The sequence below is a fragment of the Hipposideros armiger genome, unplaced genomic scaffold (assembly GCF_001890085.2).
Source record: "Hipposideros armiger isolate ML-2016 unplaced genomic scaffold, ASM189008v1 scaffold_878, whole genome shotgun sequence".
In the NCBI taxonomy this organism is placed as follows: domain Eukaryota; kingdom Metazoa; phylum Chordata; class Mammalia; order Chiroptera; family Hipposideridae; genus Hipposideros; species Hipposideros armiger.
Genome location: NW_017732228.1, coordinates 178,746 through 203,122, shown reverse-complemented (window position 1 = coordinate 203,122; position 24,377 = coordinate 178,746). Strand labels below are relative to the sequence as shown.

The window sequence follows — 24,377 nt, the reverse complement described above, 5'->3', positions numbered from 1 at the left end:
GACTGTTCCCAGTCAGCTCCCAACATCTTCACTGGCACTTGTTGGGATTATCCTTGTGCATTTCCCAGGTAAGGCAGTCGCTCACCGGCCATTGGAAGGCCGCTCACAGCAGCTGACGGCAGCTCACGCCTACTGCCGGCCGCTCATACTGGCTGCCAGCCACTCACGGTAGCTTACAGCAGCCCTCTGCAGCCTACGCCATCTCCGGCAACTCACCGCAGCCCAGCTCCAGGTTGAGCTGTTGTTCACCATCTTAGGTGTAGAGGGCACAACATCACTGGCCCTCATGTGGGATCCAAACTGAGGTCCTGCTGCTCAGAGTTGGTGTCCCATGCCAACTCCTAACCAACACACCACTTGGCCAACCCAATAATGTTTTAAGTGAAAAGGCTATTTTACTCTTCCTTTTGATCATTGGTGTGGTTTACCTGTCTTCTATGAATTTTGTATTCATGTCATTTGTTTTGTGTGGGGGGCTACTGTTAATTGATTTGTAAGACATCTTTACATTTTAAGAATAATAAACCGTCAAAGTTGTTACAAAAATATTTTTTAATATTTTAAAGATTTAGGTAATTTATTTTTTTCCCTTTCCCCCTTCCATTGACTAAAAGCATGAAATGTCTCCATGTTTGTTTTCCAGATGATTCTTTAGTGACTTCAGATATTTCTATTCAAGAGTCATTGACTTGCATTTCTTTAGTCCTTATTAAATTGGTGATCCTATTTAATATCCCCTTGTACTGGTTGGAGGAAGGATAGTTCCTGTTTTTACCTGCTGTCCTTTCTCATAGAGGGACAGAATGCACACGCATTACCATTTTATGTCAGTAACACACCCTTTTATTCTCTTTCATTGTGTCTGACGTATAGAAGGCTATACAGTCTTATTTGAATGAAGTAATTCCTTCGACAAGGCTTAGTTTTCCTCTCTCTACTGCCTTTCTCCCACCCTATGAATTGATACATTAAAAGTATCTGTTTGGAATCAATATACAACTGAAAGGAGCAAAGACTTTAGTTTGTTAACTGTGTTCCACCATAAGTTCTCACCTGATTAAAGATGTTGCCAGAAAGTTGGAATAAGTAAGATCCTGGGGGCCTGGAAGGTACAGGGAATGGCACTTGCTGATTGCAGAGGAGGTGCTTAGCTGGCATCTAGGAGGCTGTAACTAGAGGTGCAGTCTTCATGAGAAGTGCCCTTGCTTCATGCCAGGAGCATCCCCATTTCAGAAACAATGTCTAGCCTATCTAACTGCCTGCCTGCTCTGGTTCTAGGATAAAGATTTTAGGGAACTTGAGTTCTGTTTGGGCTGTTGAGGCTCCTTATGAGTACAGTGTTATGTATGCAGTAATAATGGTTAATTCTTTTGTTTCATTTTCATCTCTTTTTCATTCCAGATTTTACCTGGCAGGTAGCAAACTCTTTTAAAGTCAGATTCATAGAATTTGAGTGACAGAAATGACTTTGAAAAGGTCTCCTCTCTAGGCAAGACAACTTCTGAAAGCTGAATCAAATGAGAATCTAAACAGACTTTAAGGTCTATAAAGAAAATAATATAAGATTTTACTCACAGCAGTTTGGGTGTTTAATGATGACTTGTGTAAATGGTGATCTCATTCACTTTTTTCTTCCCCACATTAAGACTACTTGAGCAATCTCCAGTATAAAACTTTAAAAAATATATCTGGCATAAAAGATTGTTAGGTCTTCTTCCTATTGAAAAGATCCTTTAAGAAAAGCTTCGCGGAGCCGGCCGAGTGGCGCGATGGTTAAGAACTGGCTTGGGACGCCAGAGGGCCACGGTTCAGATCCCACATACGAGGGCCAGTTACACTGCCCTCCACAGCTAAGATGCTGAACAACAGCTCAACCTGGAGCTGGGCTGTCGTGAGTCGCCGGTGACTGCGTAGGCTGCAGCCCCTGCTGCAGTGGGTTGCCATGGGCTACCGTATGTAGCCAGCAGCCACAGTGAGCGGCCAACCAGCCGCAGTGAGCGGCCATCCAGAAGCTGGTGACTGATGTGCCTCGCCCGGGAAGAGCGCAATGATGGTGCCAACTTGGGCCAGTGAAGCAACGTCCTCCACAACTAGACTGAAGAACAAAACGACAGCAACTTGTCTGTTCCCCTTGCCCCAATTTCCCAGCACTGTTCCCATCCCCCCAATTCCCCAATAAAAATCTTTAAAAAAAAAGAAAAGCTTCGCATCCCTGATTAAGTTTCAACTTTTATTAGGTTCCCTCTTGTAGGCAATAGTTATTACCTCTTCAATAACGATTTAAAATGTCTAGCTTTCACATCAGCACAAAAGTCAAGGACAGAAATTGAAAAACAATTTTCAGTTCTAGCTTCAGTGCTCTGGGCTACAGAATGGCTCAGAATTAGTTACATTGGAAAATATACAGAGTAAAACTTACATAAATTACGATGTTAATGGTCCTATTTTTGTTTTTGTTTACTTTTTCTTTTATTCAATTTCTTAGACAAATTACCATTGTATTTAAGGCAAAATGGTGGCCCTTCCCACCAAGCCTCTGATTTTATACATTGTTTTATTAGTAAAGAAAAGTATAAAAGTTAAGGTTTCAAAGTGATGCACATTGTTGAAATGTTGTTCTTTCTAGCGACTGTCTTTCATCCTTTTACATAGATGAGGGTACTTTGTAAGATTTCACTTTTATCAAATAGTAAATCTATATGTATGGTGTCTCTGAACTGCCTCAGTTGTTCTTCTCTGGTTGAGCATGTTCTTCACAGGATTATCTCCCTAAGACTATAATTAAGTAAATCATTGGACCTGAAACTCTTACTCTGTTTTAAATCTCTGTTGTATTTTAATGTTAGTATTTACATATATATTCATATGTGTTCTTTAGATGATAAAATGAATGTGAGGTTACAAATTCCCTAGCTATGTGATATTTATTGAATAAATTTAGTTCAATAAAAATTGCATCTTAACTCAAGAGTGAAGAACTGATCTTATATTGTTGTGTATTGACTCTATATACCTATTGGCTCCTCACAGGAGACGCCTATGCTTACCAGAATAGAAAAACAGAAGCGCAAAGAGGAGGAAGAAGAGCGTCAAATTCTTCTAGCAGTGCAGAAGAAGGAGCAAGAACAGATGTTAAAGGAAGAGAGGAAACGAGAGTTGGAGGAAAAAGTAAAGGCAGTGGAAGGTATGTGGGCTTTCTGCATAGTCTGGAGAGGCACGTATGGTAAGGGAATAGCCCTCCTGCAGCCAGAACCACATCACGCTGGGTTATCTAAGCTGTTTCTGGCAATTTCTCTCTTGTAAGTTATGTTCTGTCTTCTTTGTTCATCTGGATCTAATATCATTACCATTGCATTCCTGCTAAAGCGCTTGTATTTGTCATTTTGGGTCTTCCTTTCAGTCTCTTGCTTGTTGTCCTCATCTCTGCTGTATCCCTTGTGTAGAATAGGGGCAGAAATTAAGGTATTGATGGCAACTAATTTCACAGAGAATTTTAAACACAAATGAAATTTGATTAAGAAAAGTTTTAGAGTTTTATTTTTATGTATGACACTATGCAAATATAGAATATTATCTTTAATTGTGAGAGCAAATAGTTTTCTCAAGTTGAGGTCCAGGTCTTAATATTGGTATAATGAGATTTTTCTGTCATTTGTAGTTATAGCAAAGGATAACAACTGTCTCTAGATTTGTTAGGTAGCAGTTATATTTATAAGCTGAACCTGATATGTCATGTGATAACAGATCATATGGCTTGGTTGAATACCGACCAATACTTAATTTTCTTTTAAATAAATGTATTGAACTTTTAAAATTTTTAATAAACTAGCATAACAGAGATTTGACATTTAGGCGGTTTTTCAATGAAAATTTTAAATAAATTGAGGCTATAAAATTTAAAGGATTTTTTCCTGGTCTTATGTACATTTAGGTTAACACCGTTACTACCTTGATCATTTCTTCGTTCTAAAATCCTTAGTGCATTTAATCTGCAAATTTAGCCTATGCCACATTATGTGGTATATCCACCTTGTAGGATTTTGCATGTATTTTATTTCCAGTGCTAGATTGTAATTATGGCTCTTAGGTCGTTTTATTTTTCATTGGGATTCTGTAATTTTCAGTGAAGTTATTATTGAGTACACTGTTGTCAGTTTGACTTTTAATTATACAGACAGGTCCAAAACTTATTGTTGTGGCTTAGTTTCGGTACCTGTAAGATTAATAATACCCATGTTATAGATTGTTTTTTAAATCGGTGAAGATTTTTTGAGTACCCATGCTGTGCCAGGCACTGTTGTAGGAACAGAGTATTAAATAAAATAAGTTACTTCTTTCATGGAGTTTACATTCTGATGGTGGAAAGACAGAGGGTGAATCATAGTGGTGAATGATCTGCAGAAAAATAAAACTGGTTTACAGATAAAGAGCGACATGGTATATGTAGCACTTAAATAAAATTGTCAAGAAAGCCTTCTGACCAAGTGTCTCAGTTGGTTAAAAGCTCGTGCAAGAGTGCAAGCTCTGAGCAAAAGCGGTTTGATGCCCGACCCGAGCTGAGTTGCCGCTGAGCTGCCAACAGGTGGCAGGATAGCTCAGCTAAAAAAAAAAAAAGGAAAGCCTTCTGAAAATGACATTTAATAATGAAACAACTAGGTGCTGCGTGAGCATCTGACAGAGCACAGCACTGCAGGCAGAGGGACTGGGGTGGGATGTGCGGTGGGAAGGCCGATGTGGCAGGGTCAGTGAGCACAGCAGGGCCACTGGCAAGAAGTGAGTGCTGAGGTGAGCTGGGGTCTGATCCAGTAGAGTCGTGCAGACTTTGTCAGGGATTAAATGAGAGAAGGACAGTCCCTACCTAGCACATACACAGCAAACTCTCAAATGAAAGTACCAGGGAGGAAATGGGAAGAGAATTTTTGCAAGGTATAAAATAGTTATGACAGTAAACTTTTCCTCATTTCTTGGGGAAATAATAGATTATTTACTGGTAGGCAAATTTTAAGCTAACATAGAAAAACAAACTTTTTGTGACATTAAATTCTAAGAGGATTTCATTATGTCGGTCCTTGTACCATAATGACTAATATTTGTGTTGAGGGTGAGTCAGAACATTTTTCATATTGATGTTTAAGATCTGTCTATAAAGGGAGCAAACAACTTACTAATGAAATTTGTTGGTTATATGCTTCTGCACAATGCTGGGAGTCTGTCACTAGTAGAAGGGTTCCCTGAAATGGCTGGCAAAACTAATGTGATGTGACACATAGGCACATATTTCCAAAGAGAGGGCTTATAGCTTTCATTTGTTTAAAGAAGTTTGAAAGGAGAGGGAAGTTGATTAAGAAAGGTAGAAAGAAGCAAAAAGGTAGAAACAATTCAAATATCCGCCAGTGGATGAATGGATAAACAAAATGTGTTATGATTATGGTTCCATAAGTGCAGTGGTTATCATGTTCACCTCACAGAATTGGTATAAACTTACAGTGGATTATTTTTTAGTCTTAAAAAGGAATGAAATTCTGACACATGCTACAACATAATCCTAAATGCAATAAGCCAGGGGAGAGGGACATGGGGAGTTGTTATTTAGTGGATAACACAGTTTCTGTCTGGGATAATAAAGTTCTGGAAATGGATAATGGTAATGGTTGCACAATATTGTGAATGTACTTAATGCTGTTGAATTGTACACTTAAATTGGTTAAAAAGATAACGTTTTATGTATTTTTTGCTAAAATTTTTTGAAAAACAAAAAAGGAAAGCCAAATAAATGTACTGCTGCTTATTAGTATTGCCTTTGTATAAAAACGATGTTACAAGACTGAATTATAAATATTCATGCCAAGTCAGTATGGAAATGGACATTGAGATTTTCTCAGTCTCTCAATATGGTTGATAGGAAATCTAAAAATTCTTGCCTTAAATACGTGTTTATTCTATTTGTTATATATTATCTATATGTTACAATATTTTATCTAATATTATATAAATACCCTTTTTAAGAGCATATCTGAAATCCTAACCAAGGAAGGAATTTATCAGAACTTGTCAGGGGAACTGAAGACCAGCAGTAAGTTATTGGGCAGACTGTTAGGTTGAATTGTGGATATGGGAATCTCTTCCCCTCCCCAGGAGTGATAACCATACATAAATCCCTGCAAAAGATGGATAGAAAATTAGACTTTGAAAGCACACGAGGAAGCACCACTGTGAACAATGGTTGGTACATGCAGTAGACAAAAAATAAATATATTTAGCATTATCGGATATAAAAAGGAAAGAATTGTAAACATCGGGAAAAAATAACCTTGATGAAAATACAGGCAGATATAAAGGAAACAAATAGAGCTCTTAGAAATGTAAAGTATGGTCATCGGAATAATAACTCAATAACTGGGTTAAATAGCTTTAAGTGTACCATCAAAGAGAATCAGCGAACTGGAAGAAATAAATACCTGGGGAATTCTGTGAAATCCAGCCCCGAGATAAAGAACATGGATGCAATGAAAGAAGTTACCTTTGGTTAATCTTTCAGTGTCTAGTTGTGAAAACAAAACTACATATGGCTCTTTGGTTAAATGGAGTTAGAGAAATAAAAGTGTTAAAAGGGCGTTTTGAGTTAGCACCCCTAAAGCAAGGGGAACGAAGGGAAGAGGAGGTTGGAATTGTCAGAACCTGGAAGTTGAGGAGGGACTCTTGCAGAGCTGGGCCTCAGACCTGGGAAGATGGGGCTGCCCAATACCTCCAAGGCCAATAGCAGGCCTGTACTGGGGCTGGAAAGAACCTAGTTATCAGGGCCCACTGCATCTCCCCAGATGAAGACTGGTTATGCTGCCATGGCAACGGCAAGCAAACAAGAGGAAAGAAATCCCTTCTTTCCTCATCCTGCCTCCTGCTCTCCCTAGCACCCGCTTCTGACAGAATCTGTAATTGGATGGATTTGGAGCTGACCAAACTAGCTTAATAAAGGACTCAGGTGGTGTATAGCATGAAAGATCCAATATGTGTCTACTGTAAGTTCTAAAACAGAAAGAATCGAGAGAAAATAATCACACATAATGGTTGAGAATTTTCTTGATTAGATGAAAAACAAATCCTCAGATTTAGAAAGCAAGAAGAGATGTAAACTGGAAATAAATTACATGTAAACACAAGATACTGAATTACAGAACATATGGGCACCGAATTGAAAATAACCAGCTTGAAAAAGACATTTCCTTAGAGTGGCGCGTTGGTTAGGAGCTGGCTTGGGATGCCAGCTCTGAGCAGCGGGGCCCCGGTTTGGATACCACATGGGGGCCAGTGATACTGCCCTCTACAACTAAGATGGTGAGCAACAGCTCAACCGGGAGCTGGGCTGCTATGAGTCGCCGGCAACAGCGTAGGCTGCAGCCCCTGCTGCAGTGGGCTGCCATAAGCTACCGTGTGGCCGGCAGCCAAAATGAGCGGCCGTCCAGGGGCTGGCGACCGATCTGCCTCATCTGGGAAAAGCGCAATGATGATGCCAACGTGGACCAGTGAAGCAGTGTCCTCCACAACTAGACTAAAGAACAAAAGGACAGCAACTTGTCTGTTCTCCTTCCCCAATTCCCCAGTGCAGTTCCCCTCCCCCGATTCCCCAATAAAAAATCTTAAAAAAAAAAAAAAACCCTAAGGGGGAAAAAAAAAAGACATTTCCTTAGAGGATGTTCTTTAACAGTGATAGCAGACTTCTCAGAAGCAACAGTAGGGCTCAGGAGAAAATGGGATTGGATCCTGTATTTGTTTCCTAGGGCTAACATACCAAATGACCATAACTAGGTGTTTTAAAACAGAAATTTACTCACTGTTCTGGAGACTAGAAACCTGAAATCTAGATGTTGACAAGGCCACAGTCTCCAAAGACTCAAGGGCAGAATCTTAGAGTTCCTAGCATCCCTTGGATAGTAGCAATGTCTGAAAACTTAGAATAGAAGGGAGCTCCTTAACCAATATCTATAAGAAAAATCTAAGTAGACATTCTATTTAATAGGGAGACATAAGAACTACTCCCTTTCAGAGTTCAGAAGAAAGCAAGAATTTCCTCTCTTGTTCCACATTGTACTGTTTTATAAGCCTTTCTTATCTAGAAAGGAAAGAAATGTGTGTGTATATATGTATATATATTTAGGGAATGTATGATTTACAACTCCAAGAAACAGTCAAGAAACCATTATAAAATAAAAATTCAGACCGGTAGCTGGATTCATTATCAACATGAATAATTTTTTAAAAGATAGCACGACCCATTAGCGAGGAGAATTTCTAACATTCACATGGTGGTCTCAACATAATTTCACTCCAGAGGAACCAAGACTCTTTGAAGAAATGACTGATTCCAGTACTGTGACAATAAAAATATAAGGTGAACTCAGATTGTTTTATAACAGAAAGCAAGGAAGTATCCAAGACTCTTGGAAGTTCTATCCAAAAATACAGGAGCCAACTGGAAGTGACTCTCACTGATAAAATGGGACATTTTAAGCATTAAAAGAACAAAACAAACAAAAACCTCAATAGATTTAAAAATACATAAAATAAGTACAAAAATTCATGAACTCATCATGGTAGTATGTTTTAAAAGTCAGAGATCACCTTAGGAGTTTAATGGGATAACTTGTTATTCTAAAAACTGGTAAAATAGAAGGGAAGAGTCAAGCATTTTTGTTCTCTTTACAGACAGTATTTCAGAATATGCAAATAATTTATGAAGAAAAGAAGAATTTGGCTAATGAATGTAGCAGGAATAATAGAATTAGCATTAACAAGTGATGAAAAAGTGGATCTAGGCAAAGCTTTCCTCAGCCAAGGGAGACTTACCATATTTCCCCATGTATAAGACGCACCCTTTTCCAAAAAATTTGGGGTCTAAAAACTGGATGTGTCTTATACAGTGGTTGTAGATTTTTTTACTTGCATTTCCCGCTTTTTCACGCTTGTTGTCTTTGCGCTCATTGTTTCGCACTTGTTACCGGTATATTATGGTAGGTTACATTTTGCCACGTTCTGCCCAGAAATGGCTCAGAAAAGATTTTCGTACAGTGCTGAATTCAAGTTAAAAGTGATCCAGTTTGCAAAAGAGAATGGAAATCATGCTGCTGAACATAAGTTTGGTCCTCCACCAACTGAGAAAATAATCGGAGACTGGCTACAGGAAGAAGAAACCCTACTGAAAACACCACGGCAGAAGAAGGCCATGAGAGGCAATATATGAAGACAGTGATTCGTCATCAGACACAGATGAGGACAAGCTAATGGTTGGGAGTTTTGACAGTGATGAGGAGTTGTATGAATTTTATGATGAATAAAACTTGAGTTCAGTAACTTTATGTAATACTTTTTTTTTTTTTCAAATTTTGGGCCCCAAAATTAAGGTGCATCTTATACATGAGAGTGTCTTATACAAGGGGAAATATGGTAATTAAACCCTAATGCCATAAAGTAGGATCTGCGAACTTCTATAAAGAGCCAGATAGTAAATAGTTTAGACTTGGAAGCCATACAGGGTTGTACTTCTATACAACTTTATTATTACAAAAGCAGTCAGCTAGTTGCCCTTCATGCTATAGTTGGCCGTTTTGCAAATCCCTACCCTGTAGCATCCATTGCATGTAATGAATTAACTTCTCTCCTATGCATCTTTAGAGGTACACCATGAAATTACTGAGAAAATAGTAACACAAGTAATGTTCTCTTCAGGTTAATCCTTAGGTGAAAGACTAATGAAGTAGGATCAGGTTAACACTGATAAAACTAAGCCTCACAAAAAGATAGATAACCAGATAACTGTCTCCTAATGTGAAGAAAAAGGACGTGCACAGCATCATCTGTGAAGTAATATTGCCAGAACGTCAGACTGATCAAAGTCTCTGGATAGAAAGCCAGTTTTACAGGAAATTCAAGGGGTAGAACACATTAACACCATGGTGAGGATGCTATCAGCTAAATCCTAATGTGGGAAATTCTGCACAGACAAGATGATCAAGTTTCTCCAACAAAGAAATTGGAGGGGATACTGTTAGGATTTGAACTAGATTTAAGAGACATGTCAACCATATACAGTGTATGGACCTTTTTGGATTTGATTCGAGCACACCAACCTTTTAAAAAATTATTGAACATGTGGGAAAGTTTGACCCTGACTCAGTATTTGTTAATAAATCATTTTATGTTACTAAAATTCATACAGAAGAGCAGGAGGCAAGGGATAGCTAAGATAATTTCCAAAAAGAACATGGTAGAAACACTCATTCTACCAGATACCAAAAGCTATGGTGAGTGAGAGCATAGTGTTGCCATAAAGATAGATGATGAGAGCAGTAAACTAGAGTGCCTAGAAACAGACCCCAGGGGGACATGTGGGTTCTTCAGTATTGGTACCAGTACAACTGCTTACTGATGGGGGAGAATGACATCTCTTCACTTCTCATATAAGTTCTAGATACACTAAAGGCCAAAACCTTTTTGAAGAAAATATATGTGAATATCTTAAATATTGAAATAAAACATAATTTTTAAGTACAAAGAATTCAAATTATAAGGGGAGCGAGATTGATAAATTTGACTACATTAATTGTTGAAAAACAATATGACAGAAACACCTTAAACAAACTGAAAGGACAAACCATGGAGTAGCAAAAGATGATTTTAACCACGTAATCAACAAACATTATTTGAAGCACTTCTCCAAATCATTAAGAAACCCAAAACCCACAGGAAAAAAAGGCAAAAAGTATGTGGAACAGGAAATTCACAGAAGAGGTTGCTAAATGCCCAATAAACTGAAAATCCACTTATTATAACTCCAGTCAGAAAAATGAAAATGGGATCATCAGAATTCCATGTCATACCCATCCGTTTGGCAAAATGCTAATGTTTTATCATTCCAAGTGAGAGGGAGGTGACTGAATTCACTATTGAAAGAATAGCTATAGCCCTTTGGGAAGGACTTTGACGATGTCACATGAAGTTAAATTAACATACATGTACTCCTCTGCCTGGTAAGTCCACTGCTGGATTTGTACCCTAGAGGGCTTTCACACCTGTACACACACACACACACACACACACACACACACACACAAATGCTAAAAGAAGGGTGTTATGTTTACAAAATGCATAAACTTACAGTCAACAAGAAAATGGATTATCAAGCTGTGAAATACTGTGTTAAAGTTAAGGGAGAATTGTGAAGCTTTGACAGTTTGGTATATACATGGGTATTTAGGTTTTTTTGTTTTTAATTTTATTAAAGCACAGCCATGGTCACCGGTTACACACTGCCCCTCATGCTACAGTGGCATGTTGACCTCCCTTAAGGAGGGCGCAGCTCACAGTGGCTCACAGGGGGACTGAACCAGCAGCCTTGGTGTTATCAACATCACACTCTAACCAACCAAGCTAACCAGTCTCCCTTAGTTACACTTTTCTCTAAGCTTGAAGTGGTTCTCTTTAAACAATAATAAAAAGGTGTTAATCACAAAGTGCCTTTGATTAATTAAAGCAGATATAGATTACTCTAAGTTTATAAATGAAAATAATATAGGAACAGAAACACAGAGCAAAGGGAACTTGACGGGGAAAACACTGCAGAATCATGTCATGCTCCTAGCGGTCATGTTCCTAGTGGAAGAAGATATGGGCCTATCCCTTGGGAAGGAAACAAGCTCTGTCCTGGCCTCCTCCATCCATTTTTGTGTCTTGCTGTCTGACAGTGTTCTTCACCTCTCTGCCTTTTATCTACTCCTGACCTTCCTGTTCCCTACTGGCTGTGAGGCTCATCAGGGTAGTAGCAGAATGGCTGGTGAGTTTCCCATGGTCATGGCAGTGAGCCAGAAAAAAATCATCCCTGCCTTCCAGCACCTTGCCACTTCCAACTGGCATCTTTCCCTTGTTCCCAGCCACTGGCTTGGTAGAGGCCAGCTGCAGTGTGGAGTTTGGGGGGAGAACAAAGACGGTGGACGTGTCTGGGTTCCTTTATAAATGCCAAACCTGGTGAGCTCGGACATGCTATAAAATTCTGTGTGTTTACACGGAGAGTCTGGTCCTAAAAATGTACGTTGCTTTTTAGAGAGAAAGGTAGGAAAGGCCTCCTGTAGTTAAAAAAGGATAATCAATCCTTATTCACTCTTCTGTTGCTTTCTTTTTTCTTCAAATTCCATTTTTCTTCAGCCTTGCTCTTTCCCCTCCCCGCTCCCAGTGTACCTGCTCTACCACCCACATCCCCCAACTTGAACTCACTATGACTAAAAGGAAACAATCCTACTCCTTTTGTTTTTCACAAAGCATTCCATCTATAGAGACATCCTAATTACCCAAAGGAGGATGGTGAAAGAAGCACAAGTAATTTCATGATACCACTTCCTTCTCTCACAATGATTAAGGACATGTAATCAACACCTAGACAGGTAGAGACTACTTAACTCACTTGTTCCAAAATGCTTTGTATTCATTGTAGATCGAGCTAAGAGGAGAAAGCTCAGGGAAGAAAGGGCATGGCTGCTGGCCCAAGGGAAGGCGCTCCCCCCAGAACTTTCCCATCTGGACCCTAATTCCCCCATGAGGGAAGAAAAAAAGACTAAAGACCTGTGAGTATTTAATGATACTAACAGTAGCAACCTGTAACATTTATTAAGCCCTTAGGCATTGTGCTAATCGCTTTCCCATTTCATTCTTAAAACAACCTTGTATGGTAGGTAATATTCAGTATTCATTAGCTTCTCATTCTACTGTATGCTATTTTGGATTATTATTACTTATACCACAAAAATATTCATTGGAGAAAAATAAAACCTGGGAAAGAATGTGCTATTAAATAACTAATATTACAGGATCATAAATTGAGTTCTTGATCATGTAAGCCATCTCCATCATTTTATAGATGAGAAAAATGACGTTCTCTTTTTTGCTAAAGTGTGCTAACCCCCATCTTCATAATTCTTTTCTGAAGTGTTACCAGTGTTATGGACATCAAAATTACTATTGATTTCTTACTTTGTGATTTACAGCTTTGATTTGGACGATGAATTCACTGCCATGTATAAAGGTAAGTTTCCATTCTCAATATTTTGTTTCTGATTAAAGTATTCCTCTAAGGGAGTGTGTGAAGCTCTCTTCTCTGGCTCTCAGTTCTAGATGTGGTGAAGGCTCACAAGGACTCCTGGCCCTTTTTGGAACCTGTGGATGAATCATATGCCCCAAACTACTACCAGATTATTAAGGTAGTTATACCTACTGTGCAGTTACACCTGCCGTGGCATGTTTCTCTCATGCTTTTTTTTTTTTTTTTTTAAGATTTTTATTGGGTAATTGGGGGATGGGAACAGTGCTGGGGAATTGCGGGGAGGGGAACAGACAAGTTGCCGTCATTTTGTTCTTCAATCTAGTTGTGGAGGACATTGCTTCACTGGCCCAAGTTGGCACCATCATTGTGCTCTTCCCGGTGAGGCAGATCAGTCGCCGGCTTCTGGACGGCCACTCACTGCGGCTGCTAGCTGCTCACGCTGGCTGCTAGCTGCTCACGCTGGCTGCTGGCTACACACGGTAGCCCATGGCAACCCACTGCCACAGGGGCTGCAGCCTACGCCGTCGCCGGTGACTCACGGCAGCCCAGCTCCAGGTTGAGCTGTTGTTCAGCATCTTAGCTGTAGAGGGCAGTGTCACTGGCCCTCATATGTGGGATCCGAACCGGGGCCCTCTGGCATCCCAAGCGAGTTCTTAACCATCGCGCCACTCGGCCGGCCCATCTCTCATGCTTTTTGTTGTTTTTTGTATTTGGTAAGTTTATCTCTCGTCCTTGAGAGTCAGGGTTGCTGGATATACTGCAGGCTTTTGAGCAGCTCACAAAGCATGATCCCTTTACCATGAGATGGCTATGAGATATTTGCTCCCAACACATTGTAATTAAGTGTATCCTCTTTTAGGTCCCCATGGATATTTCAAGCATGGAGAAGAAATTGAATGGAGGTTTATACTGCACCAAGGAGGAATTTGTAAATGACATGAAGACTATGTTCAGGAATTGTCGAAAGTATAATGGGGAAAGTAGTGGTAAGTGGGAGGGGTTTGTTCTGGATGCACATTGGCTGTGCCATTGTAACCAAGAATAAAATACCTTCTCTTTCAGCAATACACGTTCTAGTGGTTCAGACCGTTCTTCAGGACTGTAAAAAGGATGTGTATTAAAAGCCATGGGGTTGTCCATTCTAACCACTTACGCAGTATGTGCCAGGAATTCTTTCCTGTCCCACACACCAGGAGAGTGCATTCTGTGGTCACCTGGGCTCACGTGATTTCTCATTATCCTGCAGACCAGTCTGGGTTCAGTCTGTACTGTGCCACCTTAACCACAGCTAACCACTGACAGGACTGAACTAGATAGACGGAGCTGATTCTTAGGCCATCTTGAGCAGCATACCTGAGTTGCTCTCTCATAACAAAGCACACGAGTATATGGCTCTGGGGAGAGAAAGTCGGAGTCATTTATGCGTTAGCTTAGAATGCCTTAATTTAACACCTAATATTTCCTGCAGTTAAATTTTTACTGGTTTAGTGTAATGATCCTACAGTCACTGTCCCAACCTTACAGCCTGGAGCTTCTTAGGACAGAAACTATGACTTCATCTTGTGTGTATAGCTCTACAACATAATAAAAGTTAAACTCAGTTCACCCCAATAGCGTCTTTGGTTTAGTAGTAGGAGAATTGTCTTTTGTGGCCCATAAAAGCTATACCGGAGCTTAATCCTTTTATCTTCCTATAGAGTATACCAAGATGTCAGATAATTTAGAGCGGTGTTTCCATCGGGCAATGATGAAGCATTTTCCTGGTGAAGATGGAGATACAGATGAAGAATTTTGGATCAGAGAGGATGAAAAGCGGGAGAAGAGACGGAGTCGGGCTGGGCGAAGTGCTGGAAGCCATGTTTGGACTCGCTCCAGGGACTCAGAAGGGCCTGGCAGGAAACAGCAGCCCGTGGAGAATGGAGGGAAGTCCTTGCCGCCTGCTCGCCGACTTGCCTCTGCTGGAGGTGACCAGCGCAACAGCTCTGGGCAGCCCCCTCGGGAGGCAGGCACTTCAAACGGCCAAGGCCCTCCTCGTCCCCTGCATTTTGGTGGGATGCCCAACCAGGCTCCCCTTTTAAACCCAATGGTAAGGAATAGCTGACATCCTACTGAGGTTTCACCTAGTTGGTGAATTCAAAGGAAAGAAAAGACTTTTCAGTTGGTTTCTCTTCCATAATAATTTTTCTGTATGTGGATGATTTTTTTCTTCCCTCATTGGTCCTTCCTTTATTCTTTATTTTCTTTTCTTATTTATTAAATTTATTGGTGTGACAATGATTAGTAAAATTATGTCGGTTTCAAGTGTACATTTCTATAATACATCCTCTGTGGATCACATTGTGTTCACCACCCAGAGTCAGTGCTCCTTCCCTCGCCATATATTTAAAAATATGGAATGCTTCACAAATTTGCATCTCAACCTTGCACAGGGGCCATACTAACCTTGTGTTGTTCAATTTTAGTATACATGCTGCCCAAGCAAGCACCTTCCTTTATTTTAAATCCTCCTTTCTCTTAGTCATTTGAATGACTCATTCTCAATGTGGGCAAAACATGAGATTTAAAAAAAGCCTCAGTCTTTTTTTTTTTTTAAGCTTTTTTTATTGAGAATTGGGGGATGGGAACAGCGCTGGGGGATTGGGGGAAGGGGAACAGACAAGTTGCTCTCCTTTTGTTCTTCAGTCTAGTTGTGGAGGACGTTGCTTCTCTGGCCAACTTGGCACCATCATTGTGCTCTTCCCGGGCGAGGCAGATAAATCGCCAGCTTTTGGACTGCCGCTCACGGCGGCTGCTGGCCGCTCACACTGGCTGCTGGCTACACACGGTAGCCCATGGCAACCCACTGCAGCAGGGGCTGCAGCCTATGCCTTCGCCGGCGACTCACGGCAGCCCAGCTCCAGGTTGAGCTGTTGTTTAGCATCTTAGCTGTAGAGGGCAGTGTCACTGGCCCTCATATGTGGGATCCGAACCGTGGCGCTCTGGCATCCCAAGCCAGCTCTTAACCAATGCGTCACTTGGCCAGCCCACAAAAGCCTCGGTCTTTTTATGTATAAAGCACAGAGATAAATACAATACAGAAGATATAGAGCATATCTGGTATTACAATTTCATGATTGGGGGAGTGCCAATTAGGGGGAAAAATTGGCTAAAAACGTTCTTGGCAGAAAGGGGATAGTAATGACAGACAGTATTTGTCTGTCCTGGAGAGGGAGGTTGCTTTGGGGGCAGGAGTTAGTCCTGATCCAGATGAGCACTCCCTTTCTTGGCAGTTGTGCTAAGTGTTAGTGGTCTGTGTACATTCCTTCAGCAAAGTCCTTGTTTTCTTTCTGTCTGCTTTCTTCCCTCCTCCTAACCTCTACTCAATACCCCACAGAGGCCAGCAGTACCAGGCACATTTGGCCCTCTTCGAGGATCAGATCCTGCTAACTTATATGTGTCCTCTAGAGTCCCAGAGCCACACCCCGGGGAGCCTGTACAGCATCAACCTTTTGCCATGCAGGTAAGCAGCCTTCTTAGAATATGCAGGTACAGAGGGTCTCACAGGTAAGTTTCAGAAATAGAGTCTCTTTCCGGGTTACAATGCATAGTTCATCATCTCCTATTCTGTAGAGTCCGTTACTATAGATGAAGCACAGCATAAGGTAAACCTTAGTCTGTGTGTCTGCTGAATGTTGCTGTCTTCTGTTTTCTTGTTGCCAGCCTCCAGTTGGAATTAACAACCACCAAGGACCCAGGCTAGGCACACCAGAAGAGAAGCAAGTGCGTGGGGGGCTGGCACATCTCCCTAACATGGGGTCACATCCTGGATCCTTGCCTCTTGGGCAGATGAGTGGCCCCACTCAGGATGGAAATATGTATCCCCAAACTCAATTTCAGCCAGGATTTATTCCTCTCAGGCATGGAGGGGTTCCGGCCCGACCCCCAGATTTTCCTGAAAGCTCAGAAATTCCTCCCAGCCACATGTACCAATCTTACAAATACCTGAATCGAGTACACCCTGCTGTCTGGAATGGGAACCACGGTGCTGCAAACCCAGGACCCTTAGGGCCAGATGAGAAGCCCCCCATGGGGCCAGGGCCATCTCACCAGCCTCGTACTTTTGGTCACATGATGGATTCCCGAGTGATGAAACCACCTCTTCCCCCAAACCAGTGGACTGAACAATCAAGCTTTCTACCTCATGGAGTTCCTTCTTCAGGATATATGCGAACACCCTGTAAATCTGGTGGACATCGGTTACAGCCACCTCTCACGCCAAGTCCTCTGTTTGGAGCTCCCCCCCAGGTGCTGCGAGGGGCACAAGGCGGGGACTCCATGATGGACAGCCCGGAGATGATCGCCATGCAGCAGCTGTCATCCCGCGTGTGCCCACCAGGTGTGCCTTACCACCCCCGACAGCCCACACCCCCTCATGTATCTGGCCCTTTCCCACAGGTAGCTCACTCGGCATCAGTTAGTGTGTCAGCCCCCAAGCCTGCCTTGGGGAACGCTGGGAGGACACAGGATACCAGTGAAACACAAGAGCCTGAGAACGACCGAGGTAATTCACACTGTCACTTTTATATGATGTCTGGCCCTTTAAGCTGTTAATTCTTGAATAATCTTTTTACACAGTATCAAGCCAAATGTAAAATGGTTTCCAGCCTATTTTTCTTGAACTACTCAGGGTTCCAATCATGGTGGTGTTTGGTCCAAATATCCAAAAGGATTTCTGGTGATGGTAATCGCTACCCAGATTACTGTGCCAGGCACCCTTTGAGACTTTTATGTACATTAATTCATTTAATTCTTGGAACGAGCCGTAGCGATAGCTACACATATTTTATTAGTCTCAACACACAAAGATACTCGATTATTTCCCCGCATCTACCTAGTAAGTGGTGAATAGATTTGAACCCAGATAGACTGGATCCAGCATCCATGTTCTTAACACTGTCTCATCAAACTGACTTTAAAATATCCTGTCTTGAACGTTACCATTATGAAATAAGTTTTCAGTATTTTACCTGAAGTCTAATATCTTTTTATTCCTTGGAAACATATCAATATCTACTAAGAATGAAGGAACTATGAGATCTAGCAAATCTTGAAGGAACTTTTTAGAAATGCCATTTAAGAGAGTGAACCTGCAACTGGAGGAGAAAGATGAGAATCTGGGTGTGGTCAGTGCTTATTTCTAGGATAGATGTCTAACGTGTATTGCTAGTAATTTTCTTCAGTACATGACTGAAGAATAGAGACTGAACTTTTATATAAGAAGGATGAAGATTCCACAGAAGGCTGGTGGTAGGCCTAGAACTGAAGCTTACTTCTTAGTGTTTCTCTTAAGGAAAGGCCTAATTATGAACACCAGCTCCAGCAGAATTTTCTAATACCAATTTCAAATGGTGTCTGGAATTCAAAGCTTTAGAAGAACAGTTCAACTGATGACACCTTGGAAAAAATCTGTTTTTTGTTAGTTGCCATATTTTATGTTGACTGAAGAATAAAAAGTGCAGGTTTTAATGTTCATTGTACAGCTTGCATCTTTAATCTCTATTTCATCGGCAGCCTGGGGTCCTAGTGGATCTTTACAGGTCATTGGGAGTCCGTAACCTTGTCCTTAAGACCTAGTACCAGAATTATATTTTAACCGCACCTGGACAGTAACTGTGTCCTACTAGAAAGATGATAATATAATAATAAGACCATATTTATGGGTTGATATAATAGGTAAAAGATTCTGTGGTTGTAATTAAGCATTTTTGAGTTAGTAAATTCTTTAATTTATTAAATGTTTTCTAATATGTAAAAGATGGCTTATGAGTTTTATGCTGTAGGTATCTTGTTTTCAAGACATTCAGACAAGATGTGTGTTTTCATTCATTCAACAAATACTGGTTCCCCATTTTGTGCAGGGACCAAGGGGAACAAAACAGAGTCCTGCTTTCATGAAGCTTATGTTCTGATGGGGCACAAGTCAGGGATCGGCCTTCCTGAGACCCATCATGCCCTGGGCTCCTCATTGTGTCAGGGCTTAGAGCCTCCTGGCCTGGCCAGTGATTCTAATGACAACTGTGTCCTGCTGTATTCTACATGGATCTACTTGAGGTTCGGGAGCTATGAGTCACCTCACATGCTGTTACTAATCTGACAGTGACAACACAGGGAGAGGGAAACGAGGACATCTGCATTCTCTGCAGACCTAAGGAGGAGCTGCAGAGGTGCAGGGCCTGGCCCCCTGGGCTGTGATAGGGTGTGTGCCAAGGCCTCAGCATCATGACCCTTTTGGGGACTCTCAGGTGTTCCGGCTGCGGCCTGCATGGCCGCACACCCATGACTCCCCTTATCTGGCATCTTCCATGTTCTTTTCATTCCCGTCTCTGTCAAGTATTGTCATTTCAGCTCATGAATTGTTACTTTGTTCTCCATTTTTCTTGCAGCAGATCCCTTGCCTGGGCTTGAGGAGAAGCCACCAAGCGTTGGTGCTTCGGAGGGGGTGTACCTCACACAACTACCTCACCCTGCGCCTTCCCCGCACACCAACTGTACCAGGCAGAGCTCACCACAAGAAAGAGAAGCTGAGGACTCCTCGGCATCTGGAGACAAGTGTCAGGTGGCACAGGGCAAAAACAACTGGCCCTCCGAGAGCAGCTACAGCAGCCCAGCAGCCCAGGGCTGTGGGAGGGACCTCTCCACCCTGGCAAACAGAGGGGCTCTCCCCGAAAATGGGCTGATTGTTGAAGCACCCACTTGTGGATCAGAGGGGAAGGGCGTTGGTGGTAGTGGTTCAGAAAAGCCTGTCTGCCCCCGAGGCAAAACATTGCAGGAAAGCATGCCATGTACAGGACAGAACCCAGCTATGCCTCCTAACACAGACGCCAGTTTGATGGGCGGCACTATCAGCCAGTTTCCTCCCTTGTACATGCCTGGCCTGGAATACCCCAATTCACCTGCACATTACCACATCAGTCCTAGCCTGCAAGGTTTGGGCCCTATGATGGGAGGTAAACCCTCAGGGTCCCATCCTCAGCATTTTTCTCCTCGGAGCTTTCATTCTAACAACCCTCATTCTGGAGTCTTTCCCCGGTACCGCCCTCCCCAAGGAATGAGGTACTCCTACCAGCCATCCCCTCAGCCTTCCTACCATCACTATCAGCGAACTCCTTACTACACGTGTCCACAGGGCTTTTCTGACTGGCAGAGACATCTCCATCCCCCGGGAAGCCCAGGTGGGCCCCTGCCAAGTCAGCCTCCTCCTCCAAGGCCCCTCTTCTCAGATAAGAGCGCCATGGCTAACCTACAAGGCTGTGAGACACTGAACGCTGCCTTAACTTCCCCAACCCAAATGGATGCAGTGGCTGCAAAGGTCATCGCAGCTGACGGGCAGAATCCTGGGCCAGACGAAGAGAAGCTGGATGAATCTGTGGAGAGACCGGAGAGTCCCAAAGAATTTTTAGACCTGGACAACCATAATGCAGCTACCAAGCAACAGAGCTCGTTGTCAGCCAGCGACTATCTGTATGGAACTCCTCCGCCACCTCTGAGTTCAGGGATGGGCTTTGGTTCATCTGCTTTCCCTCCGCACGGTGTGATGCTACCAGCGGGGCCTCCTTACACACCTCAGCGGCCGGCCAGTCACTTCCAGCCCAGGGTATACTCTTCCCCTGTGCCTGCTCACCCACCGCACCATCCAGTGGCTGCCCAGCCCAACGGCCTCGCTCAGGAGGGCCCCATCTACCGCTGCCAGGAAGAGGGCCTGGGCCACTTTCAGGCTGTAATGATGGAGCACATTGGCACTGGAAGTGGAATAAGGGGACCTTTCCAGGAAATGTACAGACCATCAGGGTAAGATTGCATCCGATTATTTTTTTCCTGGAAAAAAAATGAGTAGATGTTAATTTTAAAAAGAAAAATGACCTTAGAAATGAAGATAAACTAGTAATGTAGGACCAACAAAAGCATGGCAGTCGTTGATACAGGAGACTTAATGGAAATATATTAGTCTTGGAATTTGATCTTTGGCATTTTTTTCCCTCATGAAAATGAATTGGCATTTAAATGACTGTTTAGTTAGATTTTGATATTGGAAACATGATAGCCACAGTGCGTGAGCTGTAGGCAGAGACTTCTCTCTGGCCAAGGTGAGACAGGTCCCTCAGACCGGGCATAGGGGAGCATCTTCAAGTTTTAGTCCTCATCTCTCAGAGTTATGCAGCCTACTCAGAAAACAGTACTGTCCAACTTAAAAACCAGTGTGCCCCCGCCCAGTGCCAACCCCAGACAACCTCACTCCAAACACTCTCCCCCATTTAACATTGTGCCATGTTTGTTTTTTACCTTTCTAAATGTTTATTTCTTTTGTTTGCCTTTTTTCAAACCATTGGAAAGTAAATTACAGATATCCTGACCCTTTGTCCCTAAATACTTCAGCATGTATCATCTAAGAATAAGGACATTCTTCTGGTGCACAATCTCAAACTATTATCACAGCCAAGGAAAAGGGTGTCTAGTATAGAGTCCTAATTTTTTCAGTTGTCCTCAAAAGGTCCTTTATAGCTGTGTTTCTTTATTTTGATGTTTTTTTTCCCATCAAGATCCAGTCAAGGTTCATGATTTACATTTGGTTACCGTATTTAGTCTCTTAATTTACAACATTCACCCCATCATTGTATTGTTTTCTTTTGTCTTTCAAAGAGTCCAGGCCAGTTCTCATGTAGTTTACCAAATTCTGGATTCTTCTCATTGTTTTCTCATGTTTAGAGTCAGATTAAAGGCTTTGCCGAGGAACACTGAGCAGGTGGTATCATGTACTTACTGCCTCATACCTGGAGGCACCTATCTGTTTTGTCCCAGTGTTGATTCCAGGTTTGTTCACCTGGGTAATTAAGGCAGTATCTGCATGAGATTTTCATGATTAAAGTACCTTTTTTCCTCCCTCATTAGTAAGTTTTCACTGATTGTGAACTATTCCTTTCTTGTGGCTCTAGGATGCAAGTCCATCCAGTTCACTCACAGTCCTCCTTCCCAAAGACCCCAGCACCAGCAACGTCGCAGGAAGAGCTGCCGCCACATAAGCCCCCAACACTTCCTCTTGATCAGGTAAGAATTGCCAAACATTAGAGCTCTTGTTCCTCCTAGTGGTAGGAAGTAAGGACATAGTCCCGATGCGTGGCTGGAAAGCCATGTGTTCAGGGACCTGACTTAAGTTACGTGTGGATTTTCAACCGCATGGTGGGTCAGCGCCCTGACCTGAGCCCCTTTCTTGTTCACTGGTCAGCTGTACGTGACTTCACTGCTGTTCTGAAAAAGTCTTCGAGGTGTCCTGTTAATGCAGGAACTTTTCCTGGAAAGAGCTTCATGTCTTACAGGCAGGCAAATAAAGGGCCACTGAGGCCCTGTGCTCCCAGCTGACTCAGTGGTGGAAGGTCAAGAGAAGAAGGCCTCAAGAAGTGGCTTCTCGACCATTTCCACATGTGCCTTTTTCCTGTTCTTAGTCAAACCCACGGTGTGGGATTATTTAAACATCATTTTTTCAAAACTGGCCACTGGCATTTATTTTATACAGTCCTTTGTCTGTTTTATCCTTCCCACCTATTTCATTTTAGAGGGACTAGGCCTCAGTTTTTTAAATAACAGTAGTTGCCTCCGAGGGCTGCTTCCATGCCAGGCACTGTGCTGAGAGCTTCAGTGTGCAGGGCCTCATTCAGTCTCACCCTCGACCTGTGTGACGTCATCATCAGCGGCCTCATTACCGTTCCCTACTGTGCAGCTGCAGAATGATGGGGCTGCGGTCCAGGGCTGTAGTGCTCATTCTCTGGAAGTAACCTGTGGCTGGTGAAACAAAATCAAGCCATGTTCCCAGATGAGAGGAACATGGACAGCTCTTCAGCTTACTTTTTTTCACAATTAATACAAATGTCTATTTTATTTAAATCATCCTTGTTTTGGTTTTCTCAGAGCTAGTCCAAGGAGGAAGTAACCTCCAAGGAAGCGGATAGCTGCACATGAAGACTGGAATATGAGCATCTGGGTGAATGATCTCGCCCATCTCTCTTCCTTACCCCCCACCGCGCCCCTCACAGTGCACCATTTCGTGCCACCAGGAGCTGGAGCCGTCCCGGAACCCCCAGGGCACACGCCTTAGATAACCAACACAGCTTGCAGGGTCCTGGTTCAGGGACCTTTGCACAGCTGATAATCAAGAAGAAATGAATTGGAATTAGTGATGGCTTTTCCAAGTCCTGAGACTCTTGTTCAGTGAAGAATCACCTAAAACTTGGGGGAGGGGCATACGTAAGAATGGAGTGGTGCATGTAAACTTTCATGAGCAGCTAAACTCAGGTATATATTTGGGGAAGGGACTACTCATAGTATTACTGTGTTTGAAGCTGGGTCCAGTTTACAGAATTTTCATGTTGCCTTTTAAAATAATTTCTGTTGTTGGTGGTGAATGTATTGTACATAAACTGGGTGGGGTGGGTGGGGATCCAGAAGAAATGGCAGTCCTAACTGTGGTGGGCGCACAGCACTGGAGTGATCCTTATCTGTTTACAATCACATCACACTGAATGCTTTGGGGAGCTGGAGAAGAGGGTAGGAAAGGTTTACCCTTGTAATATGTCACTGTGTGTCCTCAGTGGCCAGCTGTCCTTTCAGAGTGAAAGGGCTCCTTTCCAATCAGCCCAAGTGAGTACTGTCACACTGCCCCCCAACCACTGAGTTTTTAGTTTCTTAATTCCGAGGCAGAGTGTTCTCACAGCCTTGCAGAAGATTCAGCCCAGAAGACAGGCTGCCATCTCAGCTGGTGGCCCACAACCTGGGCTGAGAGAGCAGTGCCCTTCCTGATTTGCCACCAGCCCTACCAGATAGTTGTAAACCAGTATCAGGAATTGGGATCACTGGGCTGTTTTGCTTATTATAGCAGATGAAATTAATCGTCCCCATCACAGACCTGCGGGACTGTGATCTGGAAGGCATCACACACAGCTTTCTGGCACAAATCACATTTTGTGGCAGCAACTACTCAGGTTTGTATATGTTAGTATCAATAAAGAAATTGCACAGTTTTGAATAGGAAAAATGTATTCTATAGATTTACAGTTTGAATTTAGGGATATTTCAATATATATAGTTTTTATCCATTTTAAGTGAATCATAGTAAAATAAGTCATGGTGATTTAAAATAGCTGTCAAGGACATGTTCTTGGGAATCATTTGTCGTATATGTGATAGGAAACAATTTTACAGTATTAAATTGCTTTTATTACAGTTGTAGAAGTGAATTACACTGGATTCTCCCTGTTTAGCATTC

The 24,377-nt window shown here is 42.4% G+C and overlaps 1 protein-coding gene across 2 annotated transcripts in view; it reads left to right on the top strand.

Annotated features, from left to right (window-relative positions):
- Window positions 1–23,542, top strand: part of CECR2 (CECR2 histone acetyl-lysine reader) — a 79,196-nt gene extending 55,654 nt beyond the window's left edge. For both annotated transcript variants that reach the window (XM_019629975.1, XM_019629974.1), the window contains 11 exons: window positions 3,031–3,184; window positions 12,479–12,608; window positions 13,029–13,066; window positions 13,150–13,241; window positions 13,944–14,070; window positions 14,782–15,170; window positions 16,458–16,583; window positions 16,784–17,624; window positions 19,507–20,911; window positions 22,054–22,165; window positions 23,024–23,542. In XM_019629975.1, coding sequence (XP_019485520.1) covers window positions 3,031–3,184; window positions 12,479–12,608; window positions 13,029–13,066; window positions 13,150–13,241; window positions 13,944–14,070; window positions 14,782–15,170; window positions 16,458–16,583; window positions 16,784–17,624; window positions 19,507–20,911; window positions 22,054–22,165; window positions 23,024–23,029 — 3,420 coding nt within the window. In that variant the 3' untranslated portion in view covers window positions 23,030–23,542. The remainder of the gene's footprint in view (window positions 1–3,030; window positions 3,185–12,478; window positions 12,609–13,028; window positions 13,067–13,149; window positions 13,242–13,943; window positions 14,071–14,781; window positions 15,171–16,457; window positions 16,584–16,783; window positions 17,625–19,506; window positions 20,912–22,053; window positions 22,166–23,023) is intronic.
- Window positions 23,543–24,377: the final 835 nt, after the last annotated feature.